Here is a 24,236-nt window from a genome sequence, read left to right on the forward strand (position 1 = left end):
CGCCCTTTCCCCCTCCCTCTTCCTTTTTGAGTCGTTGCGGGCAAAAGACGAGGAAGGTAGTGTACCGGCATGTGCGACTTAGCAGTGTAGCGACACTTTTCAGGGCGTACACGTTTCAGTCTTACGCTTTTGTTCCTTGAATTATGTTTTGCGGTATACTCCGTGCCGTCCGTGTATACTCCGTGCTACATAGCCCCCCCCTCCCCCCGCGCGCATGGGCTTTCCCTCTCGCAGGTCCGGGTCTCCGCCGCCAGATGGCGTCGTGCTGCGAAGGCGGTTCGCGGATTGTAAAATTGCGGATTGCCAGTTTGCGCGTGTTGCTGTGCCGCTGCCGAGGATTTATTTCAAAGATAGGAACTACTGGTTTGACGCGGTGGCGGAGTTCAGGACGTGCGTGCCATGGCGCCGCGGTGCGAGCTCTGGCAGTGTGGCGTCCGCGCGCTGCCGCACGCGAGCGACCACGGCCGCCGACTTGACTTGTCTGGGTCGCAACTTTTCTCTTCATACTTACCTGGCTCAGGAGTTAACCGTGATCACCAAGGCGGTTCTCCCAGTGCGAGGCCTCTCCATTGCACTTCGGTGGGGCTGACCGCTGCGAGTATCCCAAATGTGGATACCTCGGGAGTATAATTTTTGATAGTCGGGACTGCGTTCGCGCTGTCCCGGAATAATTACACACAAAATTCTCTTATCTGAGAGGGAAGTTTGGACGGGTATATCACTTCTCGTGTCTATTTACGTCGTACGGCTCAGCTGTGAGCGTTGCATAGGAAATAGCAATCCATACTGAATGATGTGTGAGGGTCTACAGCTTACAGGTGCCCTGGTGTGTAATCAAAACGAATTTCATTTGGTGGGTCGCGCAGGTACAAGGTGCCCACAACCTTCCCCTAATTTAAATGAAAATTTTCAGAATTTTTCACTCTTGAACAATTTTTCCATCTTTTTCAAATTGTGCTAAGTGCTTGGGGTGTTAGACTTGACCAGGTAATGTAGGTTGGATGTCAGCCAAGGCATGACTATAGTTTGAATCGTTGGAAAGGAGAAATGAAACAATGTGTAAGTACAAATACAATGTTTTATTGATTGTCTATCAACTACATGTAACAGCTCCACCCGAAATTTCAGGCCTACCTAACCGAATCACTATCTAGCATAATAAAATAAATTCAGTACTTTTTACACTTTGTCGAATGTCAACACAAAGAACTACATACATCATCAACTCAAAAATTAATTAGCTCACCTTCATTGTAGGCAGCTTATTATGAATAAGTGACATTCCAGTATTGTCAAAAAACAGTTCTTTCAGATACTGTAAATCATCAGTAATATGCAAGTTAACCTTTGATGTGATATGAACAGCAGGTATGGTCAAGAATTAATTAATCAAAGGAGATTTACAGGGAAGAAGAAAAAAACTTCTTAAGCAGAGCTAAATGGAAGCACTGGAAGATCACCCATAATGAGAAATGCCTCCCAATAATCACAATTTAAAGCAGTGATGACATATTTTAAATTAAAATAAAAGTTTAAATAACTTTCTAACAATATTTATCACAAAGTAAATAATTTACAGACATGTTCACGACATGAAATAGTATGAATATACAAAATTATTCAGTTCTTTGACACAATGGCTGAGGCTGACAAACCAGAACAGCAGCAGAGATTCTTAACAAAAAGAGATTGCAAAGAACTTACTAAGAAAAGGAAGGCTTGAATCTACTTCAGAACTCTTTTATCAAACAAATGAGAAAATTAATTTTAAAAGAAAACAAACAAAACAATGCATATTTGCAAACTGCTTCCTCAGAAAAGGAGGACGACAATCCATTTTGAAACTAAATGCAAAATAAAATAAAATAGAATGACATAACGGTAGCACATCAGTCGGCTCTCTTACTGAAAAGAGGCAGATGAAAATTTGCAAGATGACAGGAACAAATTACATAAACAATTCCCCCACAATCTCATTTTAGGTAATTGTTATTACAATAAGCCAAAATTGCAACTGACTTAATAGATTCTGATTAAAAGATGCAATATGGCAAAAATATTTTGTTTTAAGAATAAAAAACATTGATTCAGAGTGATTCACTATAACATACAATCACTCACATAACTACCCAATCATCTGGTCTTCTTTTGATAATATTTGTACTTTAAACTTCAAGTCAACCTTGAAAATCATGCAGGTAAAAATGGTTTCTTTGAAGTATCTCTCATCAGAATAAACAACATGACAAAACAGTACTGTTTCAATGGCCAGCTATGTTTCAATAAATGGAAAATACTTCAAGTGGTCTTTTGGTACATTTGTTTCTTAGACAGAACAGCATTGAAAAACAAATAAACAAACAAAAAAACAAAACCAAAAGAAAAAGTGGTTTTTAGCCAAGCACCCTTATCAATACATATTTGTACGAAAATGCAATTGACTTACATCTGCGGCAGAAAACTAGGTTTGTGAGTGAGAAGTATGGATGCAGCAAGGATGATACTGAATCAAACATGATAGAAAACTACACTTGACACAAAACAGATATAACAAAAACATACCTTCCAGTTCTAAAAATCACAAGTGCAAGAGTTGCCTAGTTTTGTATCTTTATGTACACAGATGCTGTCTGTATTAACTCGTCAAATTTGACAGAGAAGAACAATGATGACACCTCTGACGCATAGTACAGGCTATTTTCATCTAAATCTATCCTATTACTTTGTACATTTAAGTAAAAAGATATATATAAATGTATGTACAAAATGGCATTTTATAAAGATCTTTTTAACAATCAACTCAATGCAAACACTTGATTATTATTACTCTGATTAACTTTTGTTGAACATCAAGTCTTGAAAAACTTTTAAGTTCAACATTATTTTCAACTAAGCAATGATTACTACTTGGCAGCAGTTACCTTGTGACCAATACAATAGTGAGATCTTCATTACACCAAAGAATGATAGCACACGAGTCGTGATTTATTAACTAAAGAAATGCAGTTCAGCAGCACACATGATCAAACTAGCAATGTCAGGCAAAATTACAGACAAACAGCACCAATGAGCACTGAATCATTTCCAATCAATGTTGGATTATATTGAGCACTTATTTTGAATGAAACAATAAATAAATTTCAATGACAGGTTCTGTTGTAATATATTTGTTGGTGCAGTGCTGAACGAGCAAAACACACAAATTCGGCAACATCAAGAAAGGCACTAAAATGGCAATTCCTACTCATGTGTATAAATAAATACATTGTCCTTTCCCTGATAAAAATGGGAATAAGGGGCAAAAAGGAATCTAAATATAAATAGCTTCAGACTTTGGATGCTGACTGGACTGTGGACAGGCATTGGGGCTGGAAATTCCCTCTGACCAGTCCGAGTTTGACAGAGGTGAGGACGACGACCAGTTCCACGGTGATTCCGGGGAAGGAGTTGGGAAATTCTCAGGAGCCTGGATTTGAGGCTGGTGCTGAGGCGTGCCGTCTGGGCCTAGGTGCGCCGAGTGCTGAGACGGCGGCGTTAGGTATTGGGGGTAAAAATTTGAGCTCTGCTGTTGCTGCTGCTGGAGCTGCTGCAAACTCTGCTGCTGTTGCTGCTGGTTCTGCAGGCTGTACGCTGCCAGCTCGAAGTCGAAGCTCACAGGCTGCTGCCCAGTGGTGGGACCGTGCTTCTGGTGGGTCGCGGCGCGTAGCGCGGCGTAGTGGGTGGGCGAGGTGGGGAGGGACGGTCTTGACTTGGTGGGCGAGGGCGAGCTGAGGTAGCTGGCGGGCGACAGGCTCATGTTGATACTGTGGGGTGGGCTCTGGTTGTTGGAGTAGGGCGGCGACAGCGTGCTGGGGTGCTGCAGCTGTAGAGGCTGAGGCTGGCCCAGCGTTACGCCCAGCGTGAGGGGCAGGCCTCCGCCTCCGCCCCCGCCGGCTTGGCGGCCGTGCGGCGGCAGCCCGAGCGACGTTTGCTGGTCGTGAAAGCTGGCTACACCATAAGGACCTGCAATCAGAGTCAGAGGCACAGCGGGTGAGAAAAGGAGACAAGAGAATGTCGCAGCTTTCAGTTTCGGTACCAAATAAGATTCAAAATGAATTGAAAATGCTACGTACTGTTGTAGTGATCCAATGGATCAACCCGATCCATGTTGTCTAGCTGCTCTAAGTGGATGCTTTTGTAGGTGTCTTCATAACTTGGCGGCTGTTTCACCTGGCCACTCATTAGGCTGCCATACATCTGTCCACTCTCGTAGTCAGGCATGCCAGGTGACTGCCCTGGAGATAGGGCGAGCACGCTTTCTACACTGCGCACTCCTTGGTCCTGTAGAAAAATAAGATGACAAAAATGAGACAAATTGAAAAATTGACGCTCTACCGTTGTGTTTTTGTAAGAGAACTGACCATATTGTGAGATGGACTCGCTTTCTTTTTCTTGACACTAGGTTTCCTTCTCACGGCAGCAGCACCATTGTTATTGTCCATGTCTGGACTTGTAGGATTGTTGTTGGGACCATTGCCATGCATGGAAGACTTTGGTCTCTTCTTTGACTTGGTTGTTTTGGCCCCAATTACTGTTGGCTGGCTGATGAGGTGATGCTGACTACCAGGGGAAGCTACACAAAAGAAAGGTTGAGAATTAGATGGTGATATGCTTCAAGTGTAAAAATAAAATGTCAAATGTAATGCAAATTAAATAGAAAATCTCATATAACACACCTTCAGCATTGCCTGGTCCCAGCAATGGGCCACTAGGAATGACTGAAACAGGATGTGGGCTCCGCGGCACATGGTCATTGAGAAGTCTTACAATATCATGGTGTAATCTCTCACTTGCCACATCCTTGGGCAACCTATCCATGTGATCAGTGATTTCTCTATTGGCAAAGCTGTCCAGCAGTGCTTTGCATGCTTCATAACTGCCTTCACGAGCGGCTAAGAAAAGAGGTGTCTCCTCCTATTGAAAAAAATTGGAATAAAGAAACAAAAAAATTAATAAGATATAATTGGTGGTAAAAATTTTGTAGGACACATGATATGAACTTATTGGCACTAACCTTTTCATCCTGAGCATCTCTGTTGGCGCCATGGGTCAACAAGATGTTGACAGCATCCACATTGTTGACGGAAGCCGCCCAGTGAAGGGCGGTCTTGCCTGAATTATCCGCAGCATTGATATCAGCATCAGCGTTGATGAGATCTTCCACCATTCCTTCAATTGCTAGACGGGCAGCCAAAATCAATGGAGTTGTCCCATCATGCATACGGGCATTCAGGTTTGTAGCTCGGTTGCGCAAGAGAATCTAAAAGTGAACAAAAGTAAAAATACCATAAGTATCCTGAAACGACAAGAATGAAGAAAACAGTCATTTAGAAGGGGAAGGGGGTCTTGCCTGGAACACTCCCATGGCATCAGCAGCTACAGCTGCATGAAGAGGGGTCCGTCCAGTGTTGTCCTGAGAGTTTGCATCGGCTCCAGCATCAAGCAGTCGCTTAGCAGCATCAGCCCTGGCATAACGGGCTGCTAAGTGCAAGGAGGATTCTCCAGTCTTGTCCATTGTGGCATTAAGGTCAGCACCTTGTGCAACTAAATCTGCAATGGCCTGGCAATTGTTTTCTTCATCTTCTTCATCACCAGTATCCAGGCCACCTCCACGCACAGCTGATGCAGAGGCTGCGACCATCAGGGGAGTCATGCCACATGGCCCTCGTGCATCCACATCACAGTTGTTGTCCTATGAAAGATAAAAGATGAATTATTCCCATTATTCGCAAAACTTAAAAATAGATGTAAGAAAATGTGAACATTGAAGTACTGATACTAACCATTGGAGGCGTCATAATACCAGCATCGGGGCGTCGAATATCTGCCGCATCCAAATGCAGTTGGGTCCACATACGAGGTTCAGCTTCTTCATAATCAGTGACAACTGTGTGATCTGATGCATAACCACCACCCATGTCACCACGCATCCGTTTCGGAGGTGGCAAATCACTCTCGTCATCTGACCAGTGGCTTTGAGCCATCATGTTGCCCATGCTGCCCATGCCTGGGACCATTCCGTGAGGAGGAAGCTCCATGTCAATATGGCCCATTGAGGCTTGTTTACTACTCAGATTGCGCATCTCTTGTCCATCAGGTCCACGCCTCCTAGAGCGTCTGCGCTGCCCACTGTTGTTGCGTAAAAAGCCTTCGGGGAACCAGGTGATGCCAGCAGCCTTCTTGCGTTGGGCAGTTACCAACACACCAACAAACATGCCACACAGACATACCAGCATTACCCCCACAAGAACATATTTGGCATTCGCAGGTTCTCCTATTTCCGGGTCATCGCCTGAAGGAACCCTTTTGATTTTGTAGATGGGGAAATCTTGTGACAGAGCCATTTTAGATGCTTTGGCAGCAAGGAACTCAGCAGCTTCAGTAGCTGAGTTGAAGCATTCCGTGTCTGTCGATGACAAACAACGCCTGTTGTCCAATTCGAAGTATGCAATCACTCCTGACCTCAAGTTGATGTCTCCAGATAATGGGTTCATATCCCAGGAGTAAATCATGTCATTTCCCATATCGTCCTGTTTGACTCTTACTGTCGTCTGAAGCTCATGTCCCAAAAGACGCAGGAATGCAATGAGATTGGTCCGGAAAGAGTGCATGTCCATCCGCAGAATGATGGAGAAGGAGCCTTGTGCAAGTTTAGGAGGTTCCTTTTCACAGTCCATACCATCCCAATTGCATTCTGCAGTGTTGCAGTGCTCATCACAAATACCGTTGGCATAGCGCTTCTGACAGAACTTGTCGTAAATAGGGCTGCAAGGCTGGAATAAGCGACCACAATCATACCCATCAAACAGGCAGCCTGCATTGTTGCAGATTGGGTCACAACGACCGTTGGCAAATACTTGAGAGCATCTTGTTGGACTTGAGCAGTTGAGCCAAGGATCAATGCCATAAGAGCAGTCATTGCCGTCAAACTGACAAGCGTAGCTGTTACATTCTTGATCGCATTTGCCATTGCCTGCTTTCTCTACACATCCCTGGCACTTATCGTCAATGTCTAATTCCAGGCCACCTTTGAACTTGCCAACAGGGCGGTAAACACCTCCTTGGAACTTGGGGTCATATCTTTCACAATTTTTACCAGCCCAAGTGCGAGGACAGTTGCACAGGTAGTCTCCGATGAAATCCTGGCAAGCCCCACCGTTCTGACAGGGATTGCTCTCACACTCATTGCGGCTGTCCAGCTCACAGTGATGACCGTAGGATCCTGTAAGAAGAATTTCGTGTGCTCAGCAAAAATTACAAAGAGAAGATCTGGGGAATCTGGCTGATTTGAACTCCATTCATATCATCAGTAAATACATAGAGATTGGCAGAAAAAGTGTCTTACCAGGTAAACATTGACAGAGGTAGCCACGTCCACTGGTAGGCTGTCTACAGGTACCACCGTTCTGGCAAGGGTTGGAGTCACAGTCGTAGCCAAAGAATTCACAATTGGCACCCGAATATCCTTCTGGACACTGGCAAGTATGACCTGATTGGTGCTGTTGGCAAACTCCACCATTTTGGCAAGGTGAGCTTTCACAGAAGTTGACCTGCAATCAAATTTGATTATTAGATTTATTATTGGCAATAAGGTGAAGACGTGCCTGAGACAAGTTCAGAGGGTAACTCTTACCTCAGCTTCACAATGGCGACCCATGTAACCCGGCTTGCAGTTGCAGAGATAATTATTTACGAGCTGCACACAATCTTGTGTTCCAGGGCTGCGACACGGGTTAGACAAACATTCGTTGATGTCTCCTTCACACCGTGGGCCAACAAATCCTGGTGGACACTTGCATTCGAATCCACCCACTTTATCGACACATGTGCCATTGTTGTGGCATGCTCCAGGATGGCAGTCATCTACGTTGATCTCACAAATTATACCCAGCGTTCCTGAAAAACGAATAAAATAAAATAAATAATAGTAATTTTTTTTTCAGTTTCTGTAGAAATGAGGGGTTTGAAAACAAACCTGGAGGGCAACTGCAGCGGAATTTATTGATGAAATCATGGCAAGTTCCTCCATTTTGACAAGGGTTGGGGCGACAGTCATCGACATTGAGCTCACAGTTCTGCCCTTGGAATCCCTTGGCACACTGACAGTTGTATGAGCCCACCAGGTCCTCGCAGGTGGCCCCATTCTGGCAGGGAGCAGATTCACACTCGTTGATCTCCTTCTGGCAGTAGCTGCCCGTGTAACCGTCCAAGCAGCGACAGCGGTGGCTGTTGCCAATGTCTTCACATGTTCCGTTGTTGCAAAGACGGTCCCTGTGCACACCTGGAGGGAAAGGAAAAAAGAAACAAAATTAATCACATTGCTTTTCAATCAAAAAATGTAGGGAAAAAAATGATTAAACATTAACAGTTGAGCCAGGATTTGAACCCGGGGCTGGCCGCTGGCCGGGCCCTGACTTACCTTTCCGGATGGCCGCGTCGCTGCAAGCAACCATTTCCACGTCGCACACCTTGCCGGTCCAGCCGGGGCTGCACAGACACTGATAGTGGTTCCTGTCCTGCCTGCAAGTGGCGTTGTTCTCGCAGGGCTGGCCCTGGCCCTGCCCCGAGCACCAGTCCACGTAGTTCTCGCAGTGCTTGCCCGTGTAGCCGTAGGGGCAGTGGCAGGAGTAGTACTTGACGTGGTCGTTGCAGGTGCCGCCGTTGAGACAGGGGTTGGAGTCGCACTCGTTGATGCGGTACTGGCAGTTGGAGCCCGTGTAGCCGGCCTGGCACTGGCACGTGTACGAGTTGATGCCGTCGATGCAGCGGCCGCCGTTCATGCACGACGACTCGGTGCAGTCCTCGTCGTTGGTCTGGCAGTTGGTGCCCGAGAAGCCGAGCGGGCAGGCGCACGTGTACGAGTTGACGTACTGGTTGCAGGTGGCGCCATTGCGGCACGGGTTGCTGGCGCACTCGTCCACGTCCACCTCGCAGTGCTTGCCCATGAAGCCGTCCACGCAGAGGCAGCTGTAGTCGCCGATGCCGTCCAGGCAGGTGCCGCCGTTCTGGCAGGGGAAGGTGGCGCAGTCGTCCGTGTTGGTGAGGCAGTCGTGGCCCTCGAAGCCCTTGGTGCAGGCGCACACGTACGAGCCGTTGGTGTTCTGGCAGGTGGCGCCATTGCGGCACGGCGCCGAGACGGCGCACTCGTCCACGTCCTCGTCGCACAGGCGGCCCGTGTAGCCCACGTCGCACATGCACGCGAAGTCCAAGTAGTTGGCCGAGGGCGTGCAGCGCGCGCCGTGCCGGCAGTGGTTCGGCGAGCAGGGGTCGAGGCGCGACAGGCAGTCGTGGCCCGTGAAGGGCAGCTCGCACACGCACTTGTAGCCGTTCACCAGGTCGATGCAGGAGCCGCCGTGCTTGCAGGGGCTGTTGGCGCAGTCGTCGATGTTGAGCTCGCAGTTGGTGCCGGTGTAGCCGGGCACGCAGGCGCAGCTGTAGGCGTTGAGGTGGTCGGCGCAGGTGCCGCCGTGCTGGCACGGGTTGCTGGCGCACTCGTCGAGGTCCTGCTCGCAGCGCCGGCCGCCGTAGCCGCGCGGGCAGTGGCAGATGAACTGGTTGACGCCGTCCTCGCAGGTGCCGCCGTTGAGGCAGGGGTTGCTGGCGCACTCGTCCACGTCGCTGAGGCAGCGCGCGTCGTAGTAGCCGCGCGGGCACTCGCAGCGGAACGTGCCCACCATGTCCACGCACACGCCGCCGTTGGCGCACGGGTTGCTGGCGCACTCGTTGATGTTGGTCTCGCAGTGGTGGCCCGTGAAGCCGGCCACGCAGTCGCACGAGTAGCGGTTGATGCCGTCCATGCAGGTGGCGCCGTTGCGGCAGGGGTTGCTGTAGCACTCGTTGACGTTGATCTCGCAGTTGGGCCCCGACGTGCCCGGCCGGCAGCGACACTGGTACCCGTTGATGAGGTCCTCGCAGTGGCCGCCGAACTGGCACGGGTTGGACTCGCACTCGTTCATCTGCGTCTGGCACAGGTAGCCGGTGAAGCCCGGGTGGCACTGGCAGGTGAACGAGTTCTCGCCGTCGATGCACTCGCCGCGGTGGCACGGCGAGCTCTGGCAGTCGTTGATGTTGACCTCGCAGTTGGCGCCCGTGAAGCCCGGCGGGCAGTCGCACGTGTAGCCGGCCACCGCGTCGTAGCAGATGCCGCCGTTGCGGCACGGCGAGGACTTGCAGTCGTCGATGTTGGTCTGGCAGCGCGCGCCCGTGAAGCCGTTGGGGCACACGCAGCGGAACCCGTTGATCATGTCGCTGCAGATGCCCCCGTTCATGCAGGGGTCGGGCTGGCACTCGTCGATGTCCACCTCGCACTGCGTCCCGGTGAAGCCTGCCAACCACAAACGTCAAAAGTCAGAGCCACCACATAATACGAAGAGTAGCAAGTCAAATTTCACGGTGAAAATTAAGTTGCAGCACCGCTGCAGTGAGGTGCAGTCCCCGAGAGTGGCCTTTAACGCCTGCGAGTTAGGCCACCGGCCCAGCCTGCAGCACGCCGGTGAGGAGACGGTGGCCTACCTTGCGCCTGTCGTCTCACGGGGCAAGGTAGGCCACCGTCTCCTCACCGGTGTGTTGCGGGCCCGGACGGTGGCCTAACTCGCAGGCGTTTCAGGACACACCTTGACGAAGCGGAACTTGTCCAAACTCGCACTTGGCGGAGAGACTACCGACCTGGCATGCAGACGCAGCGGAAGGTGCCGGGGTCGTCGAGGCAGGAGCCGTCGTTCTGGCAGGGGTGGGACTCGCACTCGTTGACGTTGGTCTCGCAGCGCGGCCCGGTGAAGCCCTGGGTGCAGTTGCAGGCGAAGGAGCCGGGCGTGTTGACGCAGATGCCGTCGTGCTCGCAGGGCGAACCTGGAACGGAAAGGAACAAGTTGCAGAACGGTCAGTACAGCGAGGGGGCCGCTCGAAAACAGGGTGACCAGTCTAGCGCGAGGGTTGCTGCTTGGTCCTATTTTAATTAGAAGGTAAGGGGCCGCCGATAAATGTAGGCCAAGAGTGGACTACACTCGTCACGCCGTTTCGGGACGTTCCCCGTCGGAGAGTGGACAGTCGACGCCCCGTGGCGGCCGGCACAAAGAGCACTGTCTCCGAGGAGACGTTTCGTCGCTCTGCCTCTCTCGCGCCCCTGCGAGACGCCCCACGAGTGCGACGGGCGGGGCCCCGCGGGGGGCTTTAGGGACGGCCCCGCCCTTATCGGACGATGAGAGAGCATTGCTGCAGCGCTGCAGCGGGGCGTGGTCGCGGCGCGGCGTGGTGCTCTGCCTCTCTCACTCCAGGGGCGTCCCGGACGGGCGCGAGAGGGACAGAGCGGCCCGTCAAGCCCGTCTAGGCCCGCCTCTAGGCCAGCCAGGCCTGCCAGCCCAGCGGGCCCCAGCCCACTCGCATGACACGGCGACATCGCGCCGTCTCCGTCGCACCCAGCGTCGCGGTGCGCGATGCGGCCAGACCGAGATAAGTTAATGGCCCTTTTAATAGGCGAGCAGAGCAAGTCCTAGGAGCGGAGTGCGGGGGTACGGAGCCGTGTGTGTGCGCAGCATCGCAGCGCGCCGCATCGCTGCGGGCTGCCTGCAGGCCCCAGGTGGGCGCTAACAGTGGCGCGGGCACACACACACACACATACACATATACATCCCGCGCGATACGCCACAAATTAAATTCGCCGCCGAGTCGTCGTCATCCATCAAGACAGCGCGCTGCAGCGGCCGCCGCGCGTCCTCCGCTTTGTCGTGTGCGTGACTGCGTGTCGCCCCGGCACCATCCGTTTTTTTATTTCACTTCAGTTTCCTCCTCCTTCTCCTTGTTCTCGGTTCGCGCTGCAGCGCAGTGCCCGTGCCCCGGGGCGCACCCCCGCCCCGCCCCGCCGCGGACAGGTAAGGCGCGGCCGATCCGTCGCGACCAACCAGCGTGAGAAACGAATTAGCGAGTTTGTCGTCGGTGTTCTTTCCTTTCCCGGAGCACGCGCTGCTTGGCGCTGCGCTGCGCCGCGCCGTCGGCGTGCCGCGCAGCACCGCGCGCCCGCCGCCTTTTCCTTCGCTTTTTCAAACATTTAATGGGAGCCGAAGAGTTCGGCTTCGGCTCCAGCCAGAGTCGCTCGCTCCGAACCCGAGACCCAAACCGGTCCCGAGCCGGCGGCCCAGCCTGCCTGGACTGCCGCGCCGCGCCGGTGTTCGCGAGGCCGCGACCAATCCTGGCGAGAGGCCTGCCTTGCATGTCTGATCACGCGACGGCACGGACGCGGGTTCAAATCCCGCCCCATTTTTACCTGCCCCGATTTCGAACCGCCACACTGCAAGCCTCCTTTCGCCGCGGCGGCTCCCAGACTCTTATCCCTGCCGCCGCCGACGACGACGACAACGTTGACTCACCTCGGGGCGTCTCTCCGCGCCGCGACGCCGCGACCCACAGAGAGCGTATTGAAGCACATTGTACTCGATCGCCCCCTCCCCCCTCCCAATCGTGACGGCTAAGGGCCTTCCAGCAGTGTCTTATTATGCCGACCGAGCACAGGCCGTGGTCCCCGGCCCCAGTCCCCAGGCCGGCCTGCACACTCGTTCCGAGAGTCGCGTTCGTCGCTCCGTCTCTCTCCCTGCTGGACGCCGCGCGAGTGCGAGAGAGACGGAGCGACGAAAAAGACTCTGTGCCGGCCGAGGGCCTTCCCCGGCGTGCCCCCGTAAGGCCGAGGGGGCCCAAGCCGAAGGGCCGTAACGGTGAGCGGGAATTTAAACTAGCCCGGTTCGCATGCCCCGTCGCGACCCCCACCCCCGACCGACCTGACTCGGAATCCCCTCTTTAAAGCCAGGAAAAGCGAGGAGCAGCGGCACGTAAGTGAGCGCGACGCGGCGATCCCCTCATGAGGCGCGAGGAGGACAGGCAAACGCGTCCGGATGGCGGGCCGAATGAGGGACCGGCTTGGAGGCTCGCACGGAGGCGGCAGCCAGCCGCGCAGCGAGAAACGCGACGGGGACTCAAGACGAATATCGGAAGCCGAAACTGACGGCAGCCGATCGCCGTGAACGTAAACTAAAAGAGGGCCTTGGAATACTATCACTTATCGGCTCGGAATCTGTAGAAATGCAACAATGTGGGCGACGGCGGCCGTCTCTCTCTCTCTCTCACACACTCGGGAAGACAGACGGGCAGGCACACCTCCTGCTCTGTCCACACAAGGGACCGAAAAGCGACAGTGGCGCTGCCGCGGTGCCGCGGTGCCTCGGAATGCAGTCCGGGAAGGACCCTGCTCCCTGCTCCGCCCTGACCGTCTCCGTCTCTCTCGCACTCACAGGGGGGCCGGCAGGGTTGCGAGGGAGGGAGAGAGACGGAGAGCACCGCTGGAAACCGAGCTGCAGCGGCGGCGCGGCGAAAAAGTCGAGAAAAACAAGAAGCGTCATCTGGTGGTGTGGTAAAAGCGCGGTCGGCGCGGTGCGGCGCGAGACCAAGCCTGGACGATGCGGGCCTCCTCGATGTCGGCGGGGCCCTCACGTCTCAAGGTTCGACATTTCACCCGCCTCCGAGTCCGAGTCCCGGGGCGGTGCCGGAGGGAGACACGCCCAAAGCAGGACAACGAGGACGTCGCGCCGATGGACAATGGCGGACAAGGCAGGGCTCAGCGCGCTGCAGGCACCGAAGGGCGGGGCGGGGCGGGGCGGGGCGGGGCCCGGGACGTGACCGACTCCGCCGCGACATGCGCCGAGGGCGGCCGAGGCCGAGGGGCGTCGCGACGCGGCCGACCGGCTGGGCGACAGGTTCCCACACGGCAAACGCACCGTGTTTTCGCGACGTCAATGGGAATCTCGGCAAAAGCATCTCCGGGGATGACAGGATGCACACTTTTCCGAGTGTGGGTCGCGACAAAATAAAATTCAAAAACGACGTGGTTAGGTTAGCGTAGGCGGCCGAACCTAACTGCTCACGCAGTCCCCTTTGACATTCCCAAGTCATATTGCCGCCGCCGGTTCGAAACGAAACGAAAATAACCCGATGCAAAACGTCACTCGAAAAAGGAAAACGATGCCAAATGGAAGGTCTGGGCGCGCGCCGTGCGCTGCAGATTGCGATATCGCGCGGCCTCTAAAAATTTATTGTCCACGGCCGGGGCGGTCGTGAGCGCCGCTGCACTGTGGGGACGGGACGGTACACGAGCGGGCGTATGACTGGCGTATGAGCGACAGAGCCCGCGTGTCTTGCCGCTTCGCCGCTTCGCCTTGCCAGGGCTAAAGCACTGGCAGCGAGCCCCCATTCCACCCTCGTTCAGAGGCACGCTCTCTCGACGCAGTGTGTATGTTTGTACAGGGCTCGGCGGGCGGGGCAGGGGAGAGGGGCAGTGTCCACGAGTGACTCAAGGTGTTCACACCCAGCCAGGTGCCAAGATGGCATGAGACGCACGCACGCATGTGTGTGTGAGCCTGTGAGTTGGGAAGACAATTTGGGCATTATGGGACGGCCAGCCACTGGTCTCTGCCACATTCCAGCTCCGGCGGGGATACTGGACTAGTGTTCTAAAGGGTAGGAATATTCCCGGGAATTTAGGGAATTCCCGGGAACGTTCCCGGGCTCAATCAGACCCAAAAAATGGGAAATTCCCGGGAATTTTGAAAAAATGGCTAAAAACAGCTAGTTTTTGCGCGAAAAATGTAGAAAGTGCAAGGTACCAAGAAATAAATATGAATCACTTGAGTGTATTTCCATTTTTCTGTCAGAAGAGAACAAAACAAAACGTTTCGTATTAAAACATTCGTGTTTTATAAAAAAAATCATATCAAAAAGTATAACTTTTATCAAATGTGATGGGTTTCATATGAAGCAATGTTCCCGGTCAAGTGGGAATATTCCCGGGAATTCCCGGGAAGTCTCGGGAACATTCCCCTGAATGATTGTTCCCGGGAATTTTCGAACACTATACTGGACTCCCCTATACATCCCGTAAGAGCCACCCATCCAAACGCACACCTGCACACACACGCACACTGCCGTCCTGTGAGAACCAAACTCACTGCTCGGGGGCCAGGCCGCGGACGTCACCACAAGGACGTCGCCAAACCACACCGTTACCCGCATGTCACTCGGTCCGCCATCCGCCAAATCGGCAGGCAGGGCGTGAGAGAGACGCGGGGCGAGGCCCAGCCCGCGTGGCGGGGCGGCGGACACTGGCGGTCCACCGCTTTCCAGGGGCGTAGCCGTGCCGGGCCGCCAGGCTGCTGGCTGACCACAAAAATGCCCCAATAAGGGCCTGGGCGGCCGGGTCCCGCCCCGCCTCGCTGGGGCCTGCCCAGCATGCAATGCAACACACATGGACGGCCCACCCTGCTGGCGCGCTGGCTCGCTCTCAGACGAGACCAATAAGTGCAGTGCGGTCCGGTCTTTCCCTCCGTCTGTCTGCTGGACGCGGTGCGGCCGGCAAGCCGACTTCGAACGGTGCTCCGTCGCTGCGTCTCTTTCGCACCGCACGGGACGCCGCGCGAGAGTGAGAGAAACAGAGCGACGGAGTCAGTCCGCCTGCAGCCTGCGGGGAGGCTGGCTGGCTGGTTGCATCGGCTAGTTGCCCCGCTTGCCGTCGGCCGGCCGGTGCACGACGTAGGACGCTGGACGCGCGAGTTGGACGAGTTAAATTAAAAACGCGGGTAAATGTCAGCCGGCGCCCCGGCCCGGCCCGCGGCCGCAGTGCTCGCAGTGCAGTGCCCGCTCCGTGCTGCCCTTCCGAGCGGACGCCGAGCACGGCGGGCCGCGGGCCGCGAAGCTCCACGAAGCCGCGAGCACCGAGGCCGCGCCGCGCGATGAGACCCGAGTAGCCGAGGCTCGGTTACATAAACCCCCGGGTGGGAAGCGCGGTCGTCGCCACCGCGGCAGCGCGCAGCGCACGGAGAGACACAATAGGACACAGATACTCACCCTGCTCGCACTCGTTGATGTCCTCGGAGCAGTCCACGCCGCGGTACCCGGACGCGCAGCTGCAGGTGTAGGAGCCGTTGATCGGGGACGTGTCGCAGATGGCGTCGGCGTGGCACGGGTTGGACGTGCACGCATCATCGAGGTGGCACAGCAGACCTGGAAAAACAGTAAACAGGATTAGCGACCGGCCAATTCAAGTTCGACATTTCGAGCGCGCCGCGGTGGCGGCTCCGTTACTTTCCCGCCCCCCTGCCCCTCCACGACGATGAGGAGGAAGAGACCTGGATTGCGCACGGTGCGCGGCGCGCCGTGGCGGTGGCTGCACTGCACATGCGGGGCCGCTACTTAGCACACAATGCCCGCCCGGCCTTTTGCCTTTTACTCACCCCGATAGTAAAATCCCCTCCCCTCCCCCCTCCCCTCCCCTCCGTCCGCCACTGCCAATCGCGCAGAAAACGACGCGCCGACCGAGAAAATTGATTCCGGCGCCGCGCTACCGCGGCGTCGCCCCGTCTCTCTCGCACCGCTACGGGGGCGCCCCGTGAGTGCGAGAGAGACGGAGACTCATGGACGGCAGCGGGCGCCGCGGTCTTAAAACTGCCGCGCCACTTTGCGCCGCGCGGCATTTGGCTGGACGTGGCCGTACGGCGGAGCGTCGAACGAGTCGAACGTCCAGGCCGCCGCCCTCCACGAGGACGAGCGGGACGCCGCCAGCGCCGCCAGCCTCGCTGTCCAGGCCGGCGGATCAAAGCATCCCGGCCCAGGCCGGCGGAGGCGCCACAAAATTAGAAACCAACGACCGGCCCCGATTTGCCTGTTTCCCGTTGGTGGTCGCCGTCGTCCTTGTTTCGGTGGACGGCGTCCCCGGCGCCCTTCCAGCCTCCCAGCTCGCCGTCAGGCCGTCAGCCACACGTTATGAGCGACCTTTGCCACCCCACCCCGCCGCGCCAGCGTGTCCGTGTCGGCCCGACGCCAGCCCGACGCCGGCGTGCACATTACTATTGTGTGTTTTGATTGCGCGCGTCCGCCCGTGACGCCCCCCTCCCCCTTTTCTCGCGTTGCGGGAGCCCCTTACAGTGTGAGGGTAGGCAGGCCCGCGCCACGCGTCGGTTCGACGGGACTGCCTACCCCGCAGGCGGCTTGCTTGGCGGCCTCCGCGCCGGCCGAAAAAGGCAGCCGCCGCGGCGGGGCCTCGAACCCGGACCCTCCGACCCTTACCTGTCTTGCCCGGCGTGCACCGGCAGTAGAAGCTGCCGACGCGGTCGATGCAGGTGGCGCCGTTGAAGCAGGCCGCGCCCGCGCAGTCGTCGATGTTGACGGAGCAGTCCGGGCCGGTCCAGCCGTTGACGCAGATGCAGGAGAAGGAGCCCGCCGTGTTGGTGCACGTGGCGCCGTTGTGGCACACCGAGGGCCGCAGCGAGCACTCGTCCACGTCCTGCTCGCACAGCTCGCCGGTGTAGGCCGGCGGGCAGCGGCACGTGTACCCGTTGACGCCGTCCACGCACTCGGCGCCGTGCTGGCACAGGTGGCCCGGGCAGTTGTCGATGTTCTCCTCGCAGTTGGGGCCGCGGTAACCTGAGGGCACAAGAGGAGCGGGGCGTTAGAGAAACACAGTGGCAGTGACATTTGACAGTACAACAAGTAGCAACAATTTCCCAGTCTACTAATTTCGCAGCTCGACTTTACCGCTACAACAAAGGCGCCCATCTCTGCGAGGCCAGAACGGCCGGCCGCTGAGACTAACTGCCGCGTCCCGCAGCACCTCCACTCACTCACTGAAAGGCACCCTTTTGCCAATCTTCTCCGCTCAGTTTCGTTGTTCGAACCACTTTATGAGCCTCCATGCCGCCGCCGCAGCAACTACTTGCTACTTGGCCGCCGCCGGTTACGCAAAAACCTCGTCTCCCCTCCCTCTCACTCACACACGCACGCGGCGCGCTGGGAAGATGCAACTCGGGTCAAAGCCTGTCGCCGCAGTCACGACTCGGCGCTTGGCGGCGCTTGGCGCACCGTATTGACAGGGTTGCCGCCCGTCCGGAGGACTCCACTGTAGGGTTGCCACTGGCCGGAAGACGCCGCACTGCCGCGCATCCGCATTACCTCACGTGGGACACGCGGGGCGGCCGCGTCGCCTGTCCCCTTGCCCCTGTGTGTGTGTGTGTGGGAGTGAGTTGGGGACGCAATTTCCCCGCTCGCGACGATTTCTTTGCCTTACAGCGTAGTCGCGCCTCCCCCACCCCTTCCTTGAGACTGTGCGCTGCCGTGGTGCAGCAGGTCTACAAGGAGCGAGAGCCAAAAGGGACCCTACACTGCAGGCTGATTCCGCTGCCCGTAAGGGTGCGAGAGAGACAGGGCGACGGCCGCACCGCGCGGAAACACTCTGCTGCGCTAATGAACGGGCGCACGCACCACACTGGTACACGGGCATTTTTCTAGAGCTGCTTTCAAAAGTGCACCGTACGTGTACCTCCTCCCCATGTTGACCGCACACACACGCGCGCGCGCACACACACTCGCGCAGTGCAACGACATGGCAGCAGAGCAAGGCGGGCGGGCCCGGGCACGGCAGGCAGTCCATCTTGTTCAAGTCCACGCAATCCGACTAACGCATGCGCCACGCCACGCCACATGCGGCGTATACCGGACTCGCTCCCGCCGGTCTAATGCCACCGTGCTCTCCGCCCTCCACGCCAACGACGACAACAACAACAACAACAACCTCGAGGTCCCGCCCCACGCAAACGGCTCAATGATGGCCGCCAGGGAAACGAAAACGCAAACACGCAAAACGAAACTGGGTCTGGCGGGAATCGAACCCCGGTCCCGCCGCCGACGTCGTCTGCCACTGACACCAGAGGCACCCAGCCGGCCGCACGCATATCGCGCGCCAAACCGTCCCCACACATGTGCCGTCGGCCGCTCCGCGTTTACTTTTCTCGTTTTGCGTCGTAAATTTCTCATAACGATTAGTCATTCGCCCCGGTGCGACACTTTGACTGGGCGTGTGTGCGTGCGCTCCGTGCGCTGTTTGGGCGGGACTCGAGAGAGTGCAGTCGGAGGGGGGAGGGGGAGGGGGGAGGGGGAGGAGGAAGCTGCGGTTCACGGACGGGCCGGAATTATGGGCAACATTTTGAGGAGGCGCAACACGGAGAGCACGATTCGCCGCGCCACGTCGACTCGGCGTGTGTGTGTGTGAGTGCAATGCCAAAACCGGCACCCTCCTCCCTTGCCCCGCGTCGCGGCCAAACACACCAACACAGCGCGCGCACACACACAGAGCCAGTTTGTCCCGAAGGAAACTTGCCAAGGAATTGTACTCGTCCCGACCAAAGAGCCGGCAGCAAGCCAGCCGCAGCAGGGTACCCGGCCCAGAGGAAGAGGGCGGGGGAAAAAAGTTTGAGAAGGGGGAGGGGGCAGCCAAGGAAGGAAAGGAGAAACGAAAGAAAGGGGGAAAAATGGACACGATCCGAACCACGACCACGTGGTGGACGTATGTGCACGCGATGACACCGCCACGCACCGCCACGCCAGACGAATGGCCAAAGACGGATAGACAGATGGACGGATAGATGGATGGGTGGATCGACGCGACAAATTGAAGTCGGGCAGACGCGGGATGGAGGTCCGAATGGGTGTACCTGCGGCCGGCACACGCTCCAAGGGATCTGGAAAAAAGAGGGGCGAGCCCTCGGCAAGGATCCGCCTTCTGGTGACCGATTCCGGGCCAGTCGCCTAGCTTCTCACCACCGCGTCGCCGCGTCGCCGACCTCTGGCACCCGGGCCCCGGGAACGCGGCAGCGACGGCCGGCCTTGCTCCGTGTTGTCTTTGCGGTAAGAGATGAAACAATAAAAGAATGAAAACAACGCGTCGAAAAACTCGGGCCGACAATCTGGCCGCTAGATCGGCGGGGCAGCAACACCACTGTGGGCACCACCACTGTGGGCACCACCACTGTGGGGCCTTCCGCGGACAGAACGGCCGGCCGGCCCGCCGGCCACGGAACCTGGAGCTCCAGCGGAGACCGACTTGTACTCGCTTCGGTCGCGGCGGGGTTTTCCACGCCAAATGCACCACAGCAGCGCAATCGTCCGGCACAATTCATGCAGCGAAACGGGCGGCCATTGTTGCCCCACAAACTTAACTATTTTGGGCCTTTTCACCCAGTACTTCGAGCACACTATAACATGAGCTTATGTGCAATGAAACTACACCGTAACTTTCAGACTGAATCTTCTGCACCTGACTCTCAAAATGCTTGGTAATGGTTTTCGCTGTGCAGACTTAAACGTCTCCGACCAAAGTGCAAGCCAGCCGCTCTTCGCCGCGCGCCTGGAAAATCTCCATTTCATGGATTGCGTTGTTTAGGCGGCGAGCGCTCGGTGGTCTAGCGGCCCTACACTACACTGTAGCGGCCCTAGCGGGGCCCGGCGTGGTCGGCCTGGTCTGGTCTAACCATAGGCAACGCGCGGGCAATGGCTCCTCGCCATGCCATAGCCACGCCATGGCTGCAGCCCCCACTCCTCCCCTCCCCCCCCCCTCCCAGACCCATGCGATGGAGCGCACTAGCGCACTCGTCTCGGTAAACCACGGACTGATGAGATGTGATGACCCTCCGGGAGAGAAAAACGAAGAAAAACAATCGAATGGAGAGAAAGAGAGAGAGACGGAGGGAGAAAGAGAGAGACTAAAAATAAAGGAGGCACATGGAAGCCCTACGGCATCATGCTGGGACGAAAAATGTCCGACCGCGACCAGCACTCAAGGCCTGGGCGCAACTTTGTAATGGCCGCGAGTCCCGCACTGTCCCCTGGACACCCAATTCGTTTAGAAACAACAGTTGCACAATTACGAAACTGTCAACAGTAAGCGTGAATGCAATGCGAGAAAGAAATTTAGAAAAATAAAGTTTAATTAAACTACGCTCGGAACATTTTTCCTAAGCGCGCGGCGTTTCAAACTTCCAGCGCGTCATCCCATCCGCTTTCCAAGAGCGCCAGGCCGCGCCGCCCGCCGCGCTATAAGGTCTCGATAAGTTCGATATCTCGATATCTCTCCATCGCGCTCGGTAATAATTTCACGGCGATGACTCGACCGCGGCCGCGCCGCACGCCCTTCTTCTAGGAACACGCCCCCGACGGCGACCTCGTCCCCCCCCCTCCCCGAACCACCCGTGTTCAGGTTCACGCCGCCAAAGTCGAAACGACGTCGGCTTTTCGGTTGGCCGGCCCGGGCCTCGCTGCGCGGGTCATAAGCAAGCAGCCCGCCGTGCCGTCGGTGTGCTGCGGGCGGCGGCACCGCCGGGCACCGCGTCGACGTCGACGCCGTCCTCGGCCACGTCGCCACGTCCCGATCTGCATATCCCCGTCACGACGGCCAGACCGGGCCACTCTCCGAGCCGCTCTCGCCACGACGCGGCCAGCCCGCCAGCCGGGCCGCCAGGCCGCGCCACGGTCCAGCGACTTGCACCACTTTACACGGCGTAGGGGTGCTGCACTGCGCGGCCCGATGCAACACGGCGGCAGGCAGCACAGTGAGCAGAAACCACGGAACACTGAAAAATGTCCCAAAGGCGGTGCTTCGCGGTGTATCAGCAGCGGCCCCGTCAAAACAGCCCGTCGGGACAGACAATCGCGAACGGTACAGGCAAAGCAAGGCGCCGGCGAGTGCCCTAGAGTGCCGCACCGCGTCCACGCCGAGACGCACCCCGTCTGGCGGGCCGGGCGTCTGGTGTTCCTGGGAGGGGGCCTGCAGCACTTCGATCGGAGCAGTCATCTTCGGCACGGCGACGCCCTGCCACGCAACGCCCCGCCACGCCGGCCGACACGACCGTGACACAGCAGGGCACAACACATTACACACGTCCCACGCGCCGCAGCGCCTCATCCACTTCCCCGTCCGTCCGTCCGTCCGTCAGGGCGACCGTGAAAGCCACGGCATGTTGACATCGTACTGTAGGTGTGTGCGCCGAGCGGCCGAGCGCCACGCAGTGTCCACGCGGTGGCGGGGCGGCCTCCAGCCCCCGCCCTCCGATACCATCGCCCTCCCACGCCCCCGCACTTGACTTGCATCTTCCGTCCGGTCCTCCGGGTGGGCGCTTCGCGGCTTCGCGCGTCGCTCCGCGGATGGCGGCCTAGGCCTCGCCCGGAGTCCATTTCAAGGAAAAACAGTTAATCGAACGGCTGATAAGACAAGGGAAAAACCTGGTGGCCGAAAGAAGAAGAAAATGCGTTCGCAAAGCGGGGCAGGCCGGCCGGCGCCTTGGGCGAGGAACACGAAGAAATAGACGAGAAGATGCGGACGAAAGACGAACGGCCGGAAAAAAGATGAAACAAGGCGGCGGCAACGGAGCCTGGTGCGGAAAAATGCGAAAAGAAAGACGCTCCTCTGGCTTCCACTGCGTTCCATGTTCCACGACACTGCAAGCCAGGCAAGCCAGGCCGAGGGCCGAGAGGATGGTGCGGTCGGGCCGCCATGCCCAGCGCAGCCGGCGCAGCCTGGGAAGGACGGCGACACAGTTGATGCTGCACCGGCGCAAAAGGGGGAGGGGGAGGGGGCGAGGGAAGTACCTCGTTATAATGCAGCACGCGATGCACAGCCAGGCAAAGGGACCCCGGCTGCCCTGACGATTGGACCGCTTCCCCCTCTCCGCCCGTCGGGTTGCTTTTCCATTTCCCTCGCACACATTTGCTCGACGTCGCCTCGTACAACCACACCGCGCCACGCCACGCCACACCGCGCCAAGCCGGGCGCAGTGGAATTGAAATCCGCCGAGGACAGGAGGAGGGCGACGGCAAACGGCAGTGCAGCGGCGCGGCGGCCTGTGCAGCACATGCGGTCCTGCAAACTGCACGCCCTTCCCGCCGGGAGGTCCTCCGCCCGCACAGTGGGCCAGACGACCGGCGGAGGCGGCCAAAACTCTAGACGCGTTTTGAGCTCCGCAGTCGCTAAATGGGACTCGAACCGGACGTGTGACCCCACCAAAGGACTGCTCCTGTGGTCCACAGGCTCCTCTGCGACTCACATCCCCACATCTTTTTCTCCAGCAGGACCCCGACACCACACTGTAGACTTTGCGTGGCGGCAACAGCAACAACAACGCCCAGATCGTGAGGGAGCCCTTAGCGGGCAGACGGCCCCCGCCAAATCAGGAGCCCCCCGTCGCATTCCGCGCGCAGGGATGGCCAGCCGGACGGACGGACGGACAGACAGACGGACAGACAGACGGACAGACAGACGGACAGACAGACAGACGCACAGGGCGGGAACGGACAGCTCCACAAATAAGGAGACGAAGCGACGACGGCGACGTCCGTCCGTCAGGCCGGGCCAGCCGGCCGATGCCGCAACGGCGTCGCTCCGTCTCTCTCGCACTCGCAGGGCGCGCCGCAAGGGCCGCACGGGTGCGAGAGAGACAGAGCGTTTCGGCCTGCCGTCATTACCGGGCGTCCCGCAAAGGTTATGCACGCACAGCACGCTAATTATTTGGCTTTTTGTCGCAGCGTCCGCACCGCCGCCACATCCACGCCCTTTCCTCATTTCCAGCTTTTTTCGTTGTTTATTGTTTTTTCGCGGCGTCCATCCTCGGCGCAATGACGCGGTGGTGCCACAAGTGCCGGCCAGTCGGCGGGGCGGGGCGGGGCGGGGCGACCGGAGGCGGCTGAAACTTGAGTTCGGGGGCTCGGCTTACCGCCGGGCTCTCCTCTCCGCCTGCCTCCGTGGCGCTGCGGCGCGCTGCGGAGCGCTGCCGAGCCAAGCCGGCCTGTTATAGCTACGCAGGAACAGGTTTCGGAATGAACTTCCCTGGAGTCCTGGAGCCGAGTCCGTGCGCCGTACCGCCGCCGTGCCGACGCCCGGTCCATCGTCCATCCGCCGCGGCCCATGCCCTGCCCATGCCCTGCCCATGCCCCGACGGCCCGACGCGTCCTAGAGCACCGTGTGCGCGAGCACCGCCCAGGCCTGCCGCCAGAGGGCGGTGGCGGCGGAAACGACTTGGCAGTGCTTGGCAGAGAGTCCGGCGGCGGCGGTAACTCTTACTCACTCCCGCTCACATGCCAACTGGAGCCGAGTTGCCCGTCCGAGGCCCTTCCCGCACCGCAGGGCGTTCCCTTCAAACTACTGTACAGTGTGCACACACTGCTCATTTACTTGACATTGGCTCTACCAGTGTATTTTCTTTGTTTATCACTCTGTAGACACGTGTAAATTTGAGGGCGAGAGAAGATTTTTAGCACGAATCCGAATAAATCTATTCTAGTCCATTGGGTCGTCTTTGGTGGATCATGACCCCCCCCCCCAAAAAAATCACTATAAAACA

At 57.1% G+C, this 24,236-nt stretch overlaps 1 protein-coding gene and 1 non-coding gene across 2 annotated transcripts in view; one reads left to right on the plus strand and one right to left on the minus strand.

The window, feature by feature from the left end:
• Positions 1-503: 503 nt before the first annotated feature.
• Positions 504-666, plus strand: LOC117640753. The gene has a single exon (XR_004587454.1). It is a non-coding gene; the product is annotated as a U1 spliceosomal RNA (small nuclear RNA).
• A 394-nt stretch (positions 667-1,060) lies between these two features.
• LOC117639964 (neurogenic locus Notch protein) overlaps positions 1,061-24,236 on the minus strand; it is a 77,851-nt gene continuing 54,675 nt past the window's right edge. The window contains exons 6-19 of the mRNA XM_034376076.1: positions 17,140-17,496; positions 15,922-16,077; positions 10,705-10,887; positions 8,459-10,363; positions 8,015-8,320; positions 7,673-7,935; positions 7,385-7,589; positions 5,823-7,261; positions 5,390-5,731; positions 5,054-5,299; positions 4,716-4,953; positions 4,401-4,612; positions 4,113-4,320; positions 1,061-4,002 (exon numbers count right to left, since the gene is read on the minus strand). Coding sequence (XP_034231967.1) covers positions 3,311-4,002; positions 4,113-4,320; positions 4,401-4,612; positions 4,716-4,953; positions 5,054-5,299; positions 5,390-5,731; positions 5,823-7,261; positions 7,385-7,589; positions 7,673-7,935; positions 8,015-8,320; positions 8,459-10,363; positions 10,705-10,887; positions 15,922-16,077; positions 17,140-17,496 — 6,752 coding nt within the window. The 3' untranslated portion in view covers positions 1,061-3,310. The remainder of the gene's footprint in view (positions 4,003-4,112; positions 4,321-4,400; positions 4,613-4,715; positions 4,954-5,053; positions 5,300-5,389; positions 5,732-5,822; positions 7,262-7,384; positions 7,590-7,672; positions 7,936-8,014; positions 8,321-8,458; positions 10,364-10,704; positions 10,888-15,921; positions 16,078-17,139; positions 17,497-24,236) is intronic.

This window comes from Thrips palmi, unplaced genomic scaffold, assembly GCF_012932325.1.
Source record: "Thrips palmi isolate BJ-2018 unplaced genomic scaffold, TpBJ-2018v1 HiC_scaffold_12, whole genome shotgun sequence".
NCBI lineage: Eukaryota > Metazoa > Arthropoda > Insecta > Thysanoptera > Thripidae > Thrips > Thrips palmi.